This window comes from Alexandromys fortis, unplaced genomic scaffold (genome assembly GCF_014885135.2).
Source record: "Alexandromys fortis isolate MF-2015 unplaced genomic scaffold, M_Fortis_MF-2015_v1.1 scaffold_144, whole genome shotgun sequence".
Lineage (NCBI taxonomy): Eukaryota > Metazoa > Chordata > Mammalia > Rodentia > Cricetidae > Alexandromys > Alexandromys fortis.
The window spans coordinates 2,286,646-2,302,577 of NW_026068021.1; the positions used below are offsets into that span (position 1 = coordinate 2,286,646).

Consider the following 15,932-nt stretch of genomic DNA (forward strand, 5'->3'; position numbering starts at 1 on the left):
TTTAAAGTAACAGAACAAAGAAAGCCCTAAGTTGAGGTGATTTAGAATACACTGGTGAAAACTACAGGTAGCAGGGTACAGAGGAGCCGGGAGAGCTCCACTACAGCTGCAGGTGCTGTCTAGGGACACCACAGGTAGGCAGGGTACAGCGGAGCCAGGGGAATCTCAGCAACAGCTGAAGATGCTGTCTAGGGACATTCTTTTTGTTTGTTTGTTTGTTGTTTGGTTGGTTTTTGAGACACAGGTTTCTTTCTCTGTGTAACAGCCCTAACTGTCCTGGAACTCGTGTTTTGTGGACCAGGTTGGTCTCAAATTCCCAGAGATCCACCTGCCTCTGCCTCACTAGTGCTGGGATTAATATTGTGTGCCGCCGCCACCACCCAGTCTGGGGACATTCTTAGTCTTTGGGTTGGTGGGAGCCAGAGGTCTGCTTGTACCTTCTGAAAGGAAAAGTCCCATGGATGTGAGGTCAGACACAGAGATGGACATATGTGGCTGTTAGGACTAATGGCTTCCAGATAGCTTTGCTTTGGGACCTGTAACATTCCAACTCTGCATAGCCACAGATGGTCTAATTGGTCACCTATGTAAAATGGTTAACACAGGGGTACCAAGGAGACAACTCAGTGGTTTAGAACACTTGTTGCTCTGGCAGAGAGGACCCAGGTTCAATTCCCAGTACCCACACTGCAGCTCATAACTATCCATAACTTCAGTTCCAGGGAATCCGACATGCTCTTCTGACATTGCACATGGTGCCCATACATGAGACAAAACATTGATGTACATAAAGTAAAACACATCTTTTTAAAGTTTTCTTACTGCGCTAACACAGGCGTGGAAGCTGCAGTTCACACTGCGAGGTAACACAATAGCTACCACATGCAAAGCCCTTACTGTGTGACGGTCACCCTACTACCCACTCCACATCAATGTGGAGATTAGTGGGGACCTGGAGAAGCAGGTTCTCTGGCAAGAAGTGGCAGGTCTGAGTTTTAAACAGAATCTAACCGGGGTTGAGTACATGGCCATGGTGCACCCTTGGTGCAAACACCTGCCCTGGGGCTAGGTGTCATCAGGTCCTTCCTGGGTTCAGACCTTGCACTGAGCAAGGCTCTGTGTCACTCAACTGTCCTCTGTCATGTTGAGGTCTCTTGTTTCAGGGTAGGATCTTATTCTCCTCTTCTGCTCATGTTGACCTCATCCTATGACAGTCCCTCTACAGGGGTGTCAGCGGCGCAGTTAGCACCCTCAGAGATGCTCTGGCCCTGTCCTTATGACCAAGGACCTGTCTAGATTCAGTGCCTAAGGAGGGAAGCGGGGTGACAGGGTACAGGAAGCATCCTTCAGCTGGGCTAGCCTTGGGTCGAGTGACCATGGAGATATCTGCTTGTGTCTCAGCGTGGAGATGAATAAGCTGCTGCAGGCCAAGATCGACTTGGAGAAGGAGCTGGAGATAGCCAGGAAAGGTGAGAAGGAGAGGCGCCAGCAGGAGCAGGCTTTGAGGTAAGTACACTGAGTATCAAGTAGTGTTTTGATTGTGTTTTTTAATTTTGTTTGGCCCAGAATCTCACTGTGTAGTGCAAATTGGCTTCAGTGTGCAACTTTGTGACTTCAGCCACTCAGTTGTCAAAACCACATTTGCTGAGATCACAAGTGTGTGTACCCATGCTGGGACGCCCTGACTTTGTGTGTGACAGGCTTTCATGTACCCAACTCTGGCTTTGAACTTATGATAGCCAAAAATGAGCTTGAACTTGTTATTCTCCTGCCTCCACCTTCCAAATGCCAGAATAACCTTGCTCTTTTGTGTAGTACTGGAGATGGGCCCAGGACTTCCCACACGCTAGGCAAGCTCTTTCCCACAGATCCCTTTCCAATTCATGATATTTCCGGAATAAGGCTGGGCCTAGTATCCTCAGCCCTGCCCTTGAAGGCTCTCAGAACACAGGTGACAATTTAGAGAGCCCCTGCAGTGGTGTTGATGGTGAACACCAGTTGCCAGAAGCCCATTCCTGTAGCCTGTCCCTGTGCAGCACTGCCTGGACCACTGTGTGACAGCTTTACCTACCAGATGACGCCTAAGGACCATCTTTTCCCTTCGTACTTTAGAGAGGAAATTGAAGCTCTCACCAACAAGTGTCAAGAACTGGAAGAAGCTAAGAGACAAGAGAGAGAGCCTACCGTGGCAGTCACTCATGAGGTACCATGGGCTGTGTTGTTCCCTTGACTTTAGGCATGGGTGGGGCTTGTCACCATTGTCTTCACATGCAGCTTCTCCGTGATCCACCACCTGTCACCTGCACTAATGATCTCCCAAACCTGGACCATGAATGTAGATGCCTCAGGCTGGCCTAGGGTCTTAGGCAGTTTGGATAGGAGGCATGAATGCCAAAAATGAAGGAGAAGAATAGCCCACTCCTAGCCTGCATAGATGTGACTACCAGAACATGCTGTCTGGGCAGCTGTCCTTGCTGCAACTTCCCTGTCTTCCCTACCCCTGTATTTGTCTCATTGGTTTTGTAGGATTGGACCCAGGGCTTTATATATACTAGACAGGTGCACTACCACTGAGCCACACACCAGCCCATCACTGGGGGATTCTAGGCAGGTGCTCTGCCACTGAGTCACATCCCAGCCCCTAACTGGGGGATTCTAGGTAGGTGCTCTACCACTGAGCTACACCCAGCCCCTCACTGGGGGATTCTAGGTAGATACTCTACCACTGAGTAACACCCCAGCCCCTCAAGGGGGGATTCTAGGCAGGGGCTCTACCACTGAGTCACACTCCAGTCCCTCACTGGGGAATTCTAGGCAGGTGCCCTACCACTGAGCCACACCCCAGCCTCTCACTGAGGGATTCTAGACAGGTGCCCTACCACTGAGCCACACTCCAGCCCCTCACTGGGGATTCTAGGCAGGTGCTTCCTCCTTTTTATCTAAATAAAAAGAAAGGTTTTAGCTTTAACATAGTAAAGCTGTATACAATAAAAACAGGAAGAATTACATTTATAGTAGTCATTCAGTCCATTTGTTTTTGACAGATTCAGAGAAAATATTCTCTTTTTTTTTTTTTTTAGTTTTTGTTGGTTTTGTTTTGTTTTGGTTTTGGTTTTTCAAGCCCGGGTTTCTCTGTGTAACAGCCCTAGCTGTCCTGGAACTAGTTCTTGTAGACCAGGCTGACCTCGAACTCACAGAGATCTGCCTGCCTCTGCCTCCCAAGTTCTGGGATTAAAGGCGTGTGCCACCACCTCTTGGCCAAGAGAAAGTATTCTATCTATCCTTTCTTGGTGAGTCCAAAGTTGTGTACCTAATTTACCTATTAGGTTATCTATCCTAACTTGTATTACCAACACAAAATTACCTTTTTAGACATCAAAACATTTTCTTAGATAAACAATTTAAACTTTTATGTCTCAGCCTTATAAACTTTAACCTCTTATGTAAGTTTCTTTTCTAAATTTGGTAACAAGAAATACTATAACTATCTTGTCTTCAGCTACATCAGAGCACTGAGAAAGAAATATTACCTAAGTAAACAGGAAGAGCAGAACAAGCAACTTCCAAAACTATAGGAATGACAGAAGCAGCTGATTGCCTGGACAGTCACCCAAGGTTCCTCTGCAACTTTAGGTCATCCATCTTTGCCTTAAAGGCCTAGAATATCCAAGAGACTTCTGTGAACCAGGATCGTGAAGGATTGTCCCACATATCTTGACAAAGTTCGGCAGTCTTTTTTCCTTTGTGTCCTGCTTGTCCAGTTTGTACAGTATAGTGTTGGCAGTTAAGGCAAGGGTAGTTTCTTGCCAAAATGGCTAGCTTTGCCACAATGAAAGCGAACTCTTTATGGAGGTTCTTTGACTCCCATCATCTGTCCTTTTATGAAATAGATTGGTACTGTAAGGCACAGATGTGTCTCGCTGTCATGAAAAGTGTTGCATTATTAAACACCATAAATGCTATATTCTGTAGGCCTCTGAAGTGTTTGAAGATCACCTATCTATATAAAATATATCTGTTTAACCTTGAAAGCATACCTAACATGACTACAAGCATGATTGTTATAGATGACTAACTACTAACCTGCATTTCTTAATTATACATCACATTTTTAAATAAGCTGCACAAGCGTAATACCCCCCAAAAGAGTAGAAACAAACATACAGTATAACAAAAATAACTTTACATTTGTATCAATATATCAAAATCCATACCAATGTAAAATATTTGAGGTTAATAGTAGTCATTTTATCTGTACCTAAAAGTTATCTTTTTATCCTATATTCCTACAACCCCCTAAATGATGACAAACATCCATAACCCACCAAATGACCAAAAACCACCCACCCTACTGAATGTGAGTGTTCTGTTCTCTAGACTACTTCCAGTTGTCTGGGGATAATGGCATCCAGGAGGAACCCTGAGAAAATTAGACTGTGGTCAAGTCCTGGAGAAACTAGTTGTAACATTGTTACCAGTCTCAGAACCCGTTTTCATTGCAGAGGGATCAGCATGTATGCCACCTTTCTCTTAGTTTTTCCTGGTTTATTTCTTCCTGTTTGCAGCCAGGACTTTCAGGAGGTCTCCCTGATCAAACCTGATCTCTGTTGTTGAAGGAATCCACAGCTTCTTGTTTCCTGAGGACACAAAAACATAACCTCTCTGACCCAACTCAATATGTTTTCTGAATTCCATTTTAAAGTTTAGGATCCCTACAGTACCTAGGCTGGTTTACTTCAGCAATTCCTTTTACAATCCAGTGCCTTTCAGCAGCTGTCATTCACTCATCAACACTCAAAAGATGTACAGTCACCACACAATACAGGATCTGAATTCCCTGTGTATTTCCCATCTTTATTTTTAAATTTAGTTTTTACCATGACTATACTCATTTTCTTTTCTTTCTTGGTGCCTACACACCTTTTAAAACTGTTTTGTAACTGTTCAGTTTTTTTTTTCGGTCTGGACCTGATTTATTGTGCACCTGTGGCTTTGCACTGGTGGCTGGTTCTGGCCTGCTCAGATCTGTGAGAGGCGAGCTTTATGCCCTGTGGGTCTGACTGAGAGCTGCATTTAACCAGGAGCTGTGTTTATCCAGGATCTGATTTAACTGCCGAGCTCTAGGAAATTGGTACCCACAATGTGGCAGGCATTTTTACTTAGCTTATTGTTTCTAATTAAGGTGTCAGCTGCTCAAGTGCTCACTTGTGGCCGAGCTGCACCTCTGTATGCTAAGAGCACCAGGCTGCTAGGAAGCCATGTCAGGGATTTGTTTTATTTTTTCAGCTTTCTCGGGCCCTATGTGGAAATTTGGACCCCACATAGGGCACCAAATATAGCAGACTTTCTTGGGCCCCCAGCCCCCAAACATGTGACACAGAGACTTATTAATTATGAATGCTTGGCCTGAGCTTAGACTTGTCTCATTAGTTCTTTTAACTTAATTTAACCTGTTTCTGTTCATCTACATTTTGCTTTGGGGCTTTTTACCTTTCATTTATTCTGTATGTCCATCTTTCCTGCTTCCTCTGTGTCTGACTGGCTGGCCCCTGGCGTCTCCCTAGAGTTTGTTTTTCTTTCTTACCCCAGCCTAAATTCCTCCTCCTACTTACTCTCCCTGCCCAGCAGTTCTGCCTATATCTCCTCCTCACTATTGGCCATTCAGCTTTTTATTAGACCAATCAGCTGCCTTAAACAGGCAAGGTAAAACAGCAACACATCTTTACATAATTAAACAATTATTCCACAACAGGGGCTCTACCACTGAGCCACACCCCGGCCCCTCACTGGGGATTCCAGGCAGGTGCTCTACCACTGAGCCACACCCCAGCCCCTCACTGGGGGATTCTAGGCAGGTGCTCTACCACTGAGCCAACCCCAGCCCCTCACTGGGGGCTTCTAGGCAGGGGTTCTACCACTGAGCCACACCCCGGCCCCTCACTGGGGATTCTAGGCAGGTGCCCTACCACCAAACTATAGTTCTAGCCTTTGTATGTTTTACTTTGAGACAGGATCTCATTGAGTTTTAGGCTCATTTAAAGGCTGTCTTTAAACTTACAGTTCTCCTGTCTCGCTTCTGGAATGCTTGGATTACAGGCCTATGGCAGCAGGCCTCTCCTCCTTTTTTTTTTCATGGAAGTCTCATGACTTGCTGTCACTCAGCAGAGGCTTTGTAGCTGTGAAGTCACCTTCACATCTCCAAAGGGTCAGCAAGAGGCCCTCTGGTCCCTCTTCCCCGGGCCGTTGACGCCTTCGTTTCTGGGAACTAGAATGTACCCTCTTTCTAGTCTGTCCCATGTGTCACACCAGACACTAGCACAGGTAGAAAGTAGCACGTCAGGGGCTGACCTCCTGTGCCAGCCTTTGCTCTCGGAGGACCTGATATGTGAATGCATAGTAGACAAGCTATCAAGGGCCACCCATGGTGGTGCAGGCCAGTGATCCCAACGCTCGAGAGGCCGAGGCAGGAGGATGGAGAGTTCAAGGCTAGCCCCAGGGGCTTGGGAGATGCTTCAGTAGGGAATAACACTTTTGCTCCACACACATAAAGACACGTTGGGTCAGAGAGAGATTAGCCAGGACTTGGTGGCTACCAGCCTAGATACAGATTCAGTGAGGGATTTTTTTTTTTTTTAAGAGAATAGAGCAAGACATCTGACAGCCTCCTCCAGCCTCCGTGCACAAACCTACATAGACAATAAATAAACTGAAAAGAGATGTATGAGTTCAGGCAGGAATCTATCGCAGACAGAGCCGGGGCCCTCACATGTCATGGCTGAGCATGAAGTCGGCTGGTTTGAACAACTGTGGTGACCACTGAGCCACAGGGCATCCTAGTTGCTGAGTCCCTGGTCCTGGGTGACTCTAAGAACAGACATTATCTTGAAGTGTGAAGATTACACAGAGGATATGGGTGGGATGTGTCTGGGCCTGTGAGTTGCCTACTCAGCCTCCCTCACAGGAGCACCCTTCCCGTCCCGGGGTCTCCCATCTGTCACACATGTCAAAAAAAAGATCTCAGACTAAATGAAGATCTTGGTTTCAGTGCTGAATGGCACATTGTGGCCTCAGTTACCTATAGGATATGCTTATCTCTCCCATGGCTGGGAAGGCTGTTTGTGTAGCACGCTCCTCCACTGAACCTGCCTGTAATGTGTGTTCAGTGGGGGTACACGTGGGCAGGTAGGCAAGGCAGGCTGGCCGGCCAGCAAGCCCCTGGGCTCTGCCTGTCTCTGCCTCTCCAGTGCTGAAATTAAAAGCACACGCCGCCACACCTGACTTTTCACGTGGTTGCCAAAGAGCAAACTCACACTTGTACAGTAAACACTCTTCTGACAGTGCCGGTGCCGTCTCCCCAGCCTTGACCCTGCCTTTTGATGTGAGGAGAGAATATTCCAGTAATGTGGATTTTATTGAGAAGAGCCCTGGCAGGTAGATTTCGAGAACACTACCCAGCAGTCAGCGACATTTCAATGGTTCAGTTCCTCTTTCTGCCAAAAGCCATGCTGGAAATACCTCCACTTCAATCTCCCAAATCCCGCTTTTATCATACTGCATCAATCTTTAAAAAGAGCCCAGAAAAAAGACCGCCACCGCACCAGCCTCAGACTTTGTTTTATTAAGTCTACTGTCTGATGAGCAAGGCCTGTAATATCCTGGTTAATATCCTGTCCGCTGCCCACTGATGACGTCATTAACGCCGCTGACCCCTTTCATTTCCTGCAGGCCCCCCAAGAGCTCCGATCTCCATCACCCTGCAGCAGGCTTTCCAAGCCAGACTCCGACAATGAGCCCGACTCCCCCACCAGTGCCAGTGAGGGGGCTGGCTGCCAGTCCCCCACCCCATGCTCTGAAGAGAGGAGAGAGGCCGCCGTCAGAACCCTGCAGGCCCGGTGGAAGGCCCACAGGCACAAGGTGAGCTCCCTGATCCATGTCCAGCTGCAGAGAATATCTGGCGTTCATGTGCTCCATGACCCAGTGTGTTTGTACATCCATTCAGCGCGATCCCCCATCCCCACACCAGCAGTCATCCATTGTGTTTAGAGTGGGATGCTTGCAGAAGGGGGGCTGCAAAAGGAGAAGTGGTACATGCCTGTAATCCCAGTACCAAAGAGGATCAGGAGTTCAAGGTCCACGTAAGCCACAGGAGACCCTCTCTAAAAACAAACTAGTAACAGTCCAGTGACCTAGCTTCAGCCATTTTGGATGGCCACAGGACTGTGTTTCTAGTTCCATCTTTTATCAGCCAGTTTCCCTGGCATAAATAGCAATTGATCAGCATTGGACATGGATCCAGGTGCTCCTGAGGAGACAGGCAAGCCTCCTTTTCTGAGTAGATACCAGTTCCAGGCAAGTGATTATTGGATTATTCCCTTCTAGTAGAGCACAAGGGTCCCTCCCTGCTTCCCTCTCTCCCCCGTGGGAAGAGAATTAATATGGGCTCAGATTCTTTTATTTATTGAATCATTTTAAAAGTTAGTTGTAATCGTTTTCCCCTTAATATTGTCCCATATGTGGTCCCAAGAGCCCCTTTGCTCTTGCCGCTGTGGCTGTCGTCTTACTGAGCACGTCATTGATTTCTGGCAAAAGAAGGTTCCCAGGCCTCCTGCGCCACACCTAGAACTTGCCGTTAAGAGTCTTAGAAGCCACTCGCCTACTGTGCCCCTGTTCTTGCATTGTTGGCTGTCGCAGATGGAGAAGTAGAAAGTGGGGTAGACGCAAGAGAGGGTGAGAGTGGGGGTGAACATCGTGCGTGATAAACTTGAAGGAAACATCCCAGCAGCCATTGCTGTACCGCAGTACACAACATCAGCTGCTTTTCTTGTTGCTGTGCCAAACCTGTCAACCAGAAGCAACTTCAAGGACAGACGGGTAGATTTGGGCCACCATTTGTCGGTCCTGTCATGGCACCAGGAGCACGAGGCAGCTGGTCACATTGTGTCCACCGTCAGGCAGCAGAGAGACGACTGTGCTTGGCTCCATTCTCCCTTCTGTGCAGTCCAGGAGCTCAGCCCACAGCATGGCACCACCCATACTTCGGGTGGGTCTCCCCACACAGTTAATGCGATCTGGAAATCCTCTCTCAGACACACCCAATGGCATGTTTCCATGGTGATTCTAAATCCAGTCAGTTGACAGTGAGATTAACCATCACAGATACTGACGAGAACATTCTTTTAAGGAATGGAAGCCTCTGTCGAGACTTCACTCTGCTCACACTAATTCATTTCTCAATTTCCTTATTTCAGAAAAGAAAAGCAGCTTTGGATGAGGTAAGTCGGTCAATTTCACCAGTTCCCAGACTCGTGTTTCTGCTGGAGGGGGAGAGGACATGGGGATACACACGCTTGTGTAAGGGATGCCAACGTGCATGGAGGTCAGAGGAAGGCCTTGTTCCCTTGAGACAGGGTTCATCACTGAACCTGAAGCTAGGCTGGCTGCCTCAGTATCTACCCCTCATGTGCCGGGTTACAGGCGCGTGTGACCACACCTGGCTGCCCCTGTATCTACTCCTTATGTGCTGGGTTACAGGCACGTGTGACCACATCTGACTCTATGGAAGTGTGAGGGATTCAAATTCAGGTGTTACACTTACACAGAAAGTGCTTTTCACCTCTGAGCCATCTCTCCAGCCCAGCCAAGTGTATTTAAAGGCATTTCCTCAAGTCCTGGTTTTCAGGAAATGAATTCAAACACAGTCACAGAGTTTAAATTCTAGTAACAGAAGCATAAAATGAACACCAGAGTAACTGTACATTTTTAAAATTTCCTAGCATACCCTTTCCCCCACTCCTATTTCCATTTCAGAGCTGAGCAATCCCACGTGCTCAGCCACAGATGCCAGGACACACATGCCGCAAAGCAGGGAGAATTGAGAGGGTCTGAACTGGAGCTGCCATCCTATAGCCCAGGTGTCCCCATGGGACACATGGAGAAGGACAGTAGGGTTATCCCAACAGAAGAGCTGGCAGGAAGGAGAACAGGTTAAGGTGGCCGTGAAATTGGAATAAGAGATTGATATTTGTTATTGGGTCTTCCTACATGCTAGATGTGGCCCTACCACACTCCCAGTCCCTCCCTGGGGGAATTCTAGGCAGGTGCTCTGCCACTGAGCCACACCGGAGCCCTCACTGGGGGATTCTAGGCAGGTGCTCTACCACTGAGCCACACCCCAGCCCCTCACTAGGGATTCTAGGCAGGTGCTCTACCACTGAGCCACACCCAGCCCCTCACTGGGAGATTCTAAGCAGGGGCTCTACCACTGAGCCACACCCCAGCCCCTCTACTGGGGCTTTCTGGGCAGATATTCTATTGCCAAACCATGCTTGCAGCTTTCCCTGTATTTTTGTTTTAAGACAGGGCTTTGCCACATATCCAGGCCGGCCCTGAACTTATGATTCTCCTTTCTCTTCTGTCTTAAGTAGTTGGGATAACAAGTCTGTACTGTCAAGCCCTCCTCTTGTGGCTTCTTCCTGCCCCGATGTTCATTCTTGCTCTATCATTTGCTAGCTAGATTAGTTTACATGGGACTGGGTTTCAGCCTGCACATTGTCAGCTGTTGGGTGTTCTAACATAGCCAGAGCCAGAGTTCAGCCTACAATTGCAGCTGAATGTCTCTGGCCTCAGTTACTGCTCTTCATTGGCTATTGTGTACAGGGTCATCTATTCACCCTCAAAACAAACCCCAAGAGCTGTGAGGAGCAGACATGACTGGAAACCTCATGATACCATATCTGCAGAAAGGCTGGGAACATGGCTCGGTGGTAGAGTGATTATCCAGCATGCACAAAGCCCTGGGTTCAGTCACCAATACTTTAAAAACAGAAAAAGACCTTTCTGTAGCTTTTGCGACTGGAGGATGTGTGTGAAAGGAAATAGATGAAGCAGGTCCACCCTGCTGTGACCCAGTGTGTGAAGTCCAGAGAGCAGGCACTGGGGCTTACACCTGTAATCCCAGCACTCAGGAGACAGAAGCAGGAGGTTCAGCACACACTTGAGGTCTTCCGCAGCTGCGTAGCCAGACCCTGACTCAAAAAGCAGAAACAACGTGTGAAATCTGAACTAATGTTAGCGGCTGGTGTAACTGTCCTAGCCCCTGATTGGACTGTGTTCAGGACTGGTTTGCTGCGGCAGTCAGCACTTGCCTTTCCCTCCCTGTGGTCCGGTGCATGTGCACACGCCAGCGTGTGGGGTTAGGAGGGCCAGACAGGAGGCACTGTGTCATGCCCCTGAGGTTACACCGCAAGTCGAGCTTTCTCCATTCCCCTTTAGTCTTCTAGAAACTGAGTCCTTCCCTCTTTCCTGCCAGGCAGCAACTGTGCTCCAGGCGGCCTTCAGGGGACACCTAGCTCGTTCTAAGCTGTTACGCAACAAAGCCCCAGACTTCAGGTCTCCGAGCCTGCCTGGCCTTCCCAGCCTTCCCAACCAGGTAACCATCTGGCTGGACGGACACCAGCTGCTCGACTCTTCTTCAGCAGAGGAATCTCAAGCCCTTTGCAGCCTTCTCGTCTTCCTAGCTGGGCAGATGTGTCTGGTGCTTCACCCATCCGTGTCAGGGGCAGCCCAGCAGTGGTCCCATTGACACATCCAGGACTGGTTTAGCCTTTGTGGGGCCCGAGCGGGCCTCACAGTGACTGCTGATGAGGAGCGCTGTTGGGGGTGCAGCTGGAAAGCACGCCCCTCCTGTCTGATAGTTGCATGCTGCATTTGGGGACACCTGGGTGGCCCCAGACAGGTCTCTCTCCTGTTGTCATTAGCTGCAGAGCTCTCCCACATCTCGTGTCCCAAGCCCCACCTTCCAGCCTGAAGACAGCCCAGCACAAGAGGAGGCCATCACTGTCATCCAGTCCGTCCTCCGGGGATACCTGGCCCAGGCCAGGTTCATGTGAGTGGGCCACAGGCATTTCTGTGCTGTTACTTCGGGGAATGGGGGCACCCATTTTGTGGCTATCCAGGGCTCCCGTGGGATTCACAATGATGTGCTGTCATGATACTGTGTGAGCCATGGCCTGGCAGTTCTCTGTAGCAATTGGTAGGCCTTTACCGATATCCTAGCTTCACTTCCACTATTGGGTAGGCTGTAGGCTCTCACCCTCTGGAGAAGACCATCCTAGAACATGTCTCTATGATGGGGGAAGCAAGGAGGTGTGTAGATAGCAAGTGGAACAGGGCCCATTAGTGTGTGGGCATCGTGAACTTGGGCTCATGTATTGTCCCTTTTAAAGAAAAATGCAACTTGGCACAGTGGTAGCCTGTAGTTCCAACGCTCAGGAGGCTGAGGCAGGAGGATCTCTGTGAGTTCAAGGCCAGCGTGGTCTACAGATCAAGTTCCAGGAGAGCCAGAAAAAAAATCCTATCTCAAAAAAACAAAAACAAAACAAAAAGACCCTGGGTTCAGCAGGGCCTTGAATACATGAGCCAAGGACATAGACTCCCAGGGCCAGCATTATCAAGGCCTAGGCACACTTGCAGTGTCTCGCCTGTGGAAGTGGCTGCTGCCCCGTGGATCAGTCCAGCCCCTGGTTCAGCCAGAGCTTTCTGTCTTCCAGTGCCAACTGCTGCAGAGGGCTCGCAGCCTCGGCTCAGAGGGAAGCTGTCTCAACCACACCCTCAGGATCCGCCTCCCCACCTTCCCTAGCAGTTTCTTCTGGTAATTTCTTTCGTTTGGTTCCACCACAAAGGGGAGGTGGTTAAGCCAAAAGAAGGCTGGGTAAGAATACAAGGAACTTATTCCCACTGTGAGCTGCCTCAGCCAACCTGAGTTCATACCTATGCTGGAAAACCAGACCCTGCCCCTCCTCCGCTGGTGCTGGGGCCACAGCTGGGGTTTGAGCCAGTAGACTGCACCAGTGATCGCAGTAGCTTGGGCCCTGTGTTCTCAAGTACCCTCAAGCCATGCAGTCAAAGCTTTCCTGGCTTCTGTTTCTTCAGCCATCAGCCATCAGGGCTCCTTGGGAGTTTCTCCTGATTGCTTGCTTAGGGAAACACTGCTTACAATTCCTTTGTCTGCTCCATTAAAGCCCCAAAGTTGGCTGAAGATGTAGCATAGTGTATAGCACTTCTTCCACTCAGTCTAAGGCCCTGGTTCCATTGAAAACAACAACAAGCTGGCAGTGGGGGAGCACGCCTTTAATCCCAGTGCACTGGAGGCAGAAGCAGGCAGATCTCAGTGAGTTCAGGGCCAGCCTGGTCTACAGAGCAAATTCCAGGACAGCCAGGGCTACACAGAGAGCCTGTCTCTAAAATAAAATAATAAAAAAAAATCAATAAAGAAAATAACATTGGTTAAAGAAGCCCCAGGCTGGCTCAGAAGGATCACTCAGTTGGTAAAGGAACTGTGTTCAATTCCCAGGCCCCACACTGAAAAACCCCTGGGCATGGTGATATGTGCTTGTAATATCAGCGCTGGAGAGGTAGAGACAGGAAGGGCCTTGGGGCTCACTGGCTAGCCAGCTTAGCCAGATCATCAAGTTCCTGGCCAGGGAGAGACCCCATTTCAAAAAATAAAAGATAAAGTTAACAGCACCTGAGAAATCGGGCTACCTATGATTAACAATGGCTTCTACCTACACACGAACACATGCACACACGCACACACACACACGCATGCATGCACTCATATAGACACATCAGAATCAAGTCCAGGGCCCAGGCAGACTGTGTTCCCCGCTATGAGATCAGGCCCACACTGAGACGCAGTTGCTATAGGCCCCTGCCTGATGGCCATCTCCTCACGAGTGGAGAGCTGGGCTAAACAGACCAACAGTCCGCTAGCCCATGGACTCTACTGCTCTGTGTCTGTGCCTCCAGCTCCTGCCTTAGCTACAGCAGTGCCTCACAGTGACTGGCATTGATGAGGCTGCTAGGGACTGGGGTCATGTTAGAAACAGAAGTTCAGCTGAGGTTCTGTCCATGCGTGTGACACCCCAGGAAGCTGAGTCACCTGGTGCTTCCCAGAGACATCTGAACCCTTGGGTGTCAGAGGTGGAACTAAGGAAGGCTGGCAAGGTCTGAGAAGTGCTGGTTGCTAGGGACAGGAGGCTGGGTGGCTGCTGGGACAACGGGTGGGTGGGCTGGTCCTGCCCAGGACTGACATGCCTTACCCAGAATGGGGTCCTTCAGGGAAGGTCAGCAAGGAGAGCTGTGGGGAAGCTACCGAGGCAGAAGATGAGGCAGAAGAGTCAGCAGCCCTGCAGTTCTATTCAGGTAACGTGTGGCAGTGGTGGCCAGGGTAGCACCTCCTTGAGCAATCCCCCAACTCCGATGGCAGAAGAGGCACACAATGAAAACAAGCCTGTGACTCTGATTCCAACCTCACCTAGAGACCATGGCTGGCTGGCCTTCTCTAGTAGCTCTCTCCCTCCTGTTTTTGTTTTCTTTGAGGTGCTTGAGATGGAACTTAGGGCTTTGCACATGCTAGAGAAGTGATTGGCTGAGCCACACCCCAGCCCCTCACTGGGGAATTCTAGGCAGGTGCCCTACCACTGAGCCACACCCCAGCCCCTCACTGGGGGATTCTAGGCAGAGGCTCTACCACTGAGCCACACCCCAGCCCCTCACTGGGGGATTCTAGGCAGAGGCTCTACCACTGAGCCACACCCCAACCCCATAGTAAGGGGTGCTCTACCATTGACACGTTCTCCGCCTTTCATGGTGAGAGGTGGGGGTGGTAGACATGTACTGTGTACATCTAGCCACATTCCCAACCCTTAGCTGGTTCTGACTGGATTGGTCACTCTCCTTCAGTTCCCAGGGTCCCCATAGGAGTCCGTTTAGAGACCCTCCTGCCACACCATGTTTAACGTGTTGTCACAGTTGAAAGTCATACATTGACTTCAGCTGTCACTTTCTGAGCTGTGTCAGAGCTGTAAAACCGTGAGCTTTGCTGTTCTCTCCAAACCCTGCTCTGCAAAGTGCAGTGAGCCGAGCCAGAAGCCCTTGGATTTCAGAGAAGGCAGGCACACAGACACCAGAACCCCAAAGCCACTGCCAGCCTGCAGTCCCCAGTCCCCCAGAGGCTTTAGACGGTTCTCCAAAAAGCTATCTGTCCTGATCTCACCAGGTTCTGTGTCTGCTGACCTTTAAATTATTTGGTCAGGGCTAAAAAGTTTGTTTATGGTGCATTTTGTCCTCTTGTCAAGTGCGATTTTAAAATGGCAGATCTATCCACCTGTATAGACTGGTCCAGAAGCATTCACTGCTCTACAGATATTGACCCCCCGGGATATACATCCACATGAGAAAGTGAATGAATGGCACCTTGTTTGAGCTGACTGTGTTGGGATGGCCTTTGGTTGGCTGGTTGTTGAGACAGGCTCTCACAGTCTTCCTGTGTCTGCCACTCCCATGAGTTTACAGACATCACAGCCACACCCAAACCTTGACTGTGATTTTAGAGAAAACTGAATGTCGAGGAGCCTGCCCTCAGTCCCAGCAAAGGGAAGAGGATGGGCTGGTCTGGACCAGCCACATAGTGACTTTAAGGCTAGACTGAGTTACGTGAGACTGTCTCATAAAAGGAAGGAAAGTTCTTGGTTAAGAGCATTGGCTGCTCTTGCTGAGGGTCTGAGTTCAGTTTTTAGCATCCACGTGGCAGCTCACAACTGTCTATAACTCCAGTTCCAGGGGATCCAAATCCCCTGCTTGTTCTATAGCTCTGCACACATTTGGTGCACAGATGTACATGCAGGCAAAACACCTGTACACATAAAATAACTTTTTAAAGAAGAGAGGGTCAAGAAGAAGAAAGGAGGAAGAAAAGGAAACAAAACCTAGTGCCACAAGCTAAAATCCCAGGAATCTAGAGACTGAGGCAGGAAGATCATAAGTTAAGGCTAGCCAGAGCTACATGGCAAGCCTCTATCTAAAAAAACAAAGCAAAAAAAAAAAAAAAAAAAAAAAAAAAAAAAAAAAAAAAAAAGAAAAGAAGAAAG

The 15,932-nt window shown here is 49.0% G+C and overlaps 1 protein-coding gene across 11 annotated transcripts in view; it reads left to right on the forward strand.

The window, feature by feature from the left end:
• Positions 1 to 15,932, forward strand: part of Iqce (IQ motif containing E) — a 47,546-nt gene that overhangs the window by 25,278 nt on the left and 6,336 nt on the right. For 8 of the 11 annotated variants that reach the window (XM_050163140.1, XM_050163138.1, XM_050163139.1 and 5 more), the window contains 8 exons: positions 1,402 to 1,506; positions 2,113 to 2,203; positions 7,726 to 7,914; positions 9,249 to 9,272; positions 11,309 to 11,428; positions 11,757 to 11,884; positions 12,549 to 12,649; positions 14,122 to 14,205. In XM_050163140.1, the coding sequence (XP_050019097.1) occupies positions 1,402 to 1,506; positions 2,113 to 2,203; positions 7,726 to 7,914; positions 9,249 to 9,272; positions 11,309 to 11,428; positions 11,757 to 11,884; positions 12,549 to 12,649; positions 14,122 to 14,205 (842 nt within the window). The remainder of the gene's footprint in view (positions 1 to 1,401; positions 1,507 to 2,112; positions 2,204 to 7,725; positions 7,915 to 9,248; positions 9,273 to 11,308; positions 11,429 to 11,756; positions 11,885 to 12,548; positions 12,650 to 14,121; positions 14,206 to 15,932) is intronic. The other 3 variants (XM_050163143.1, XM_050163144.1, XM_050163145.1) reach the window with 2 other exon arrangements.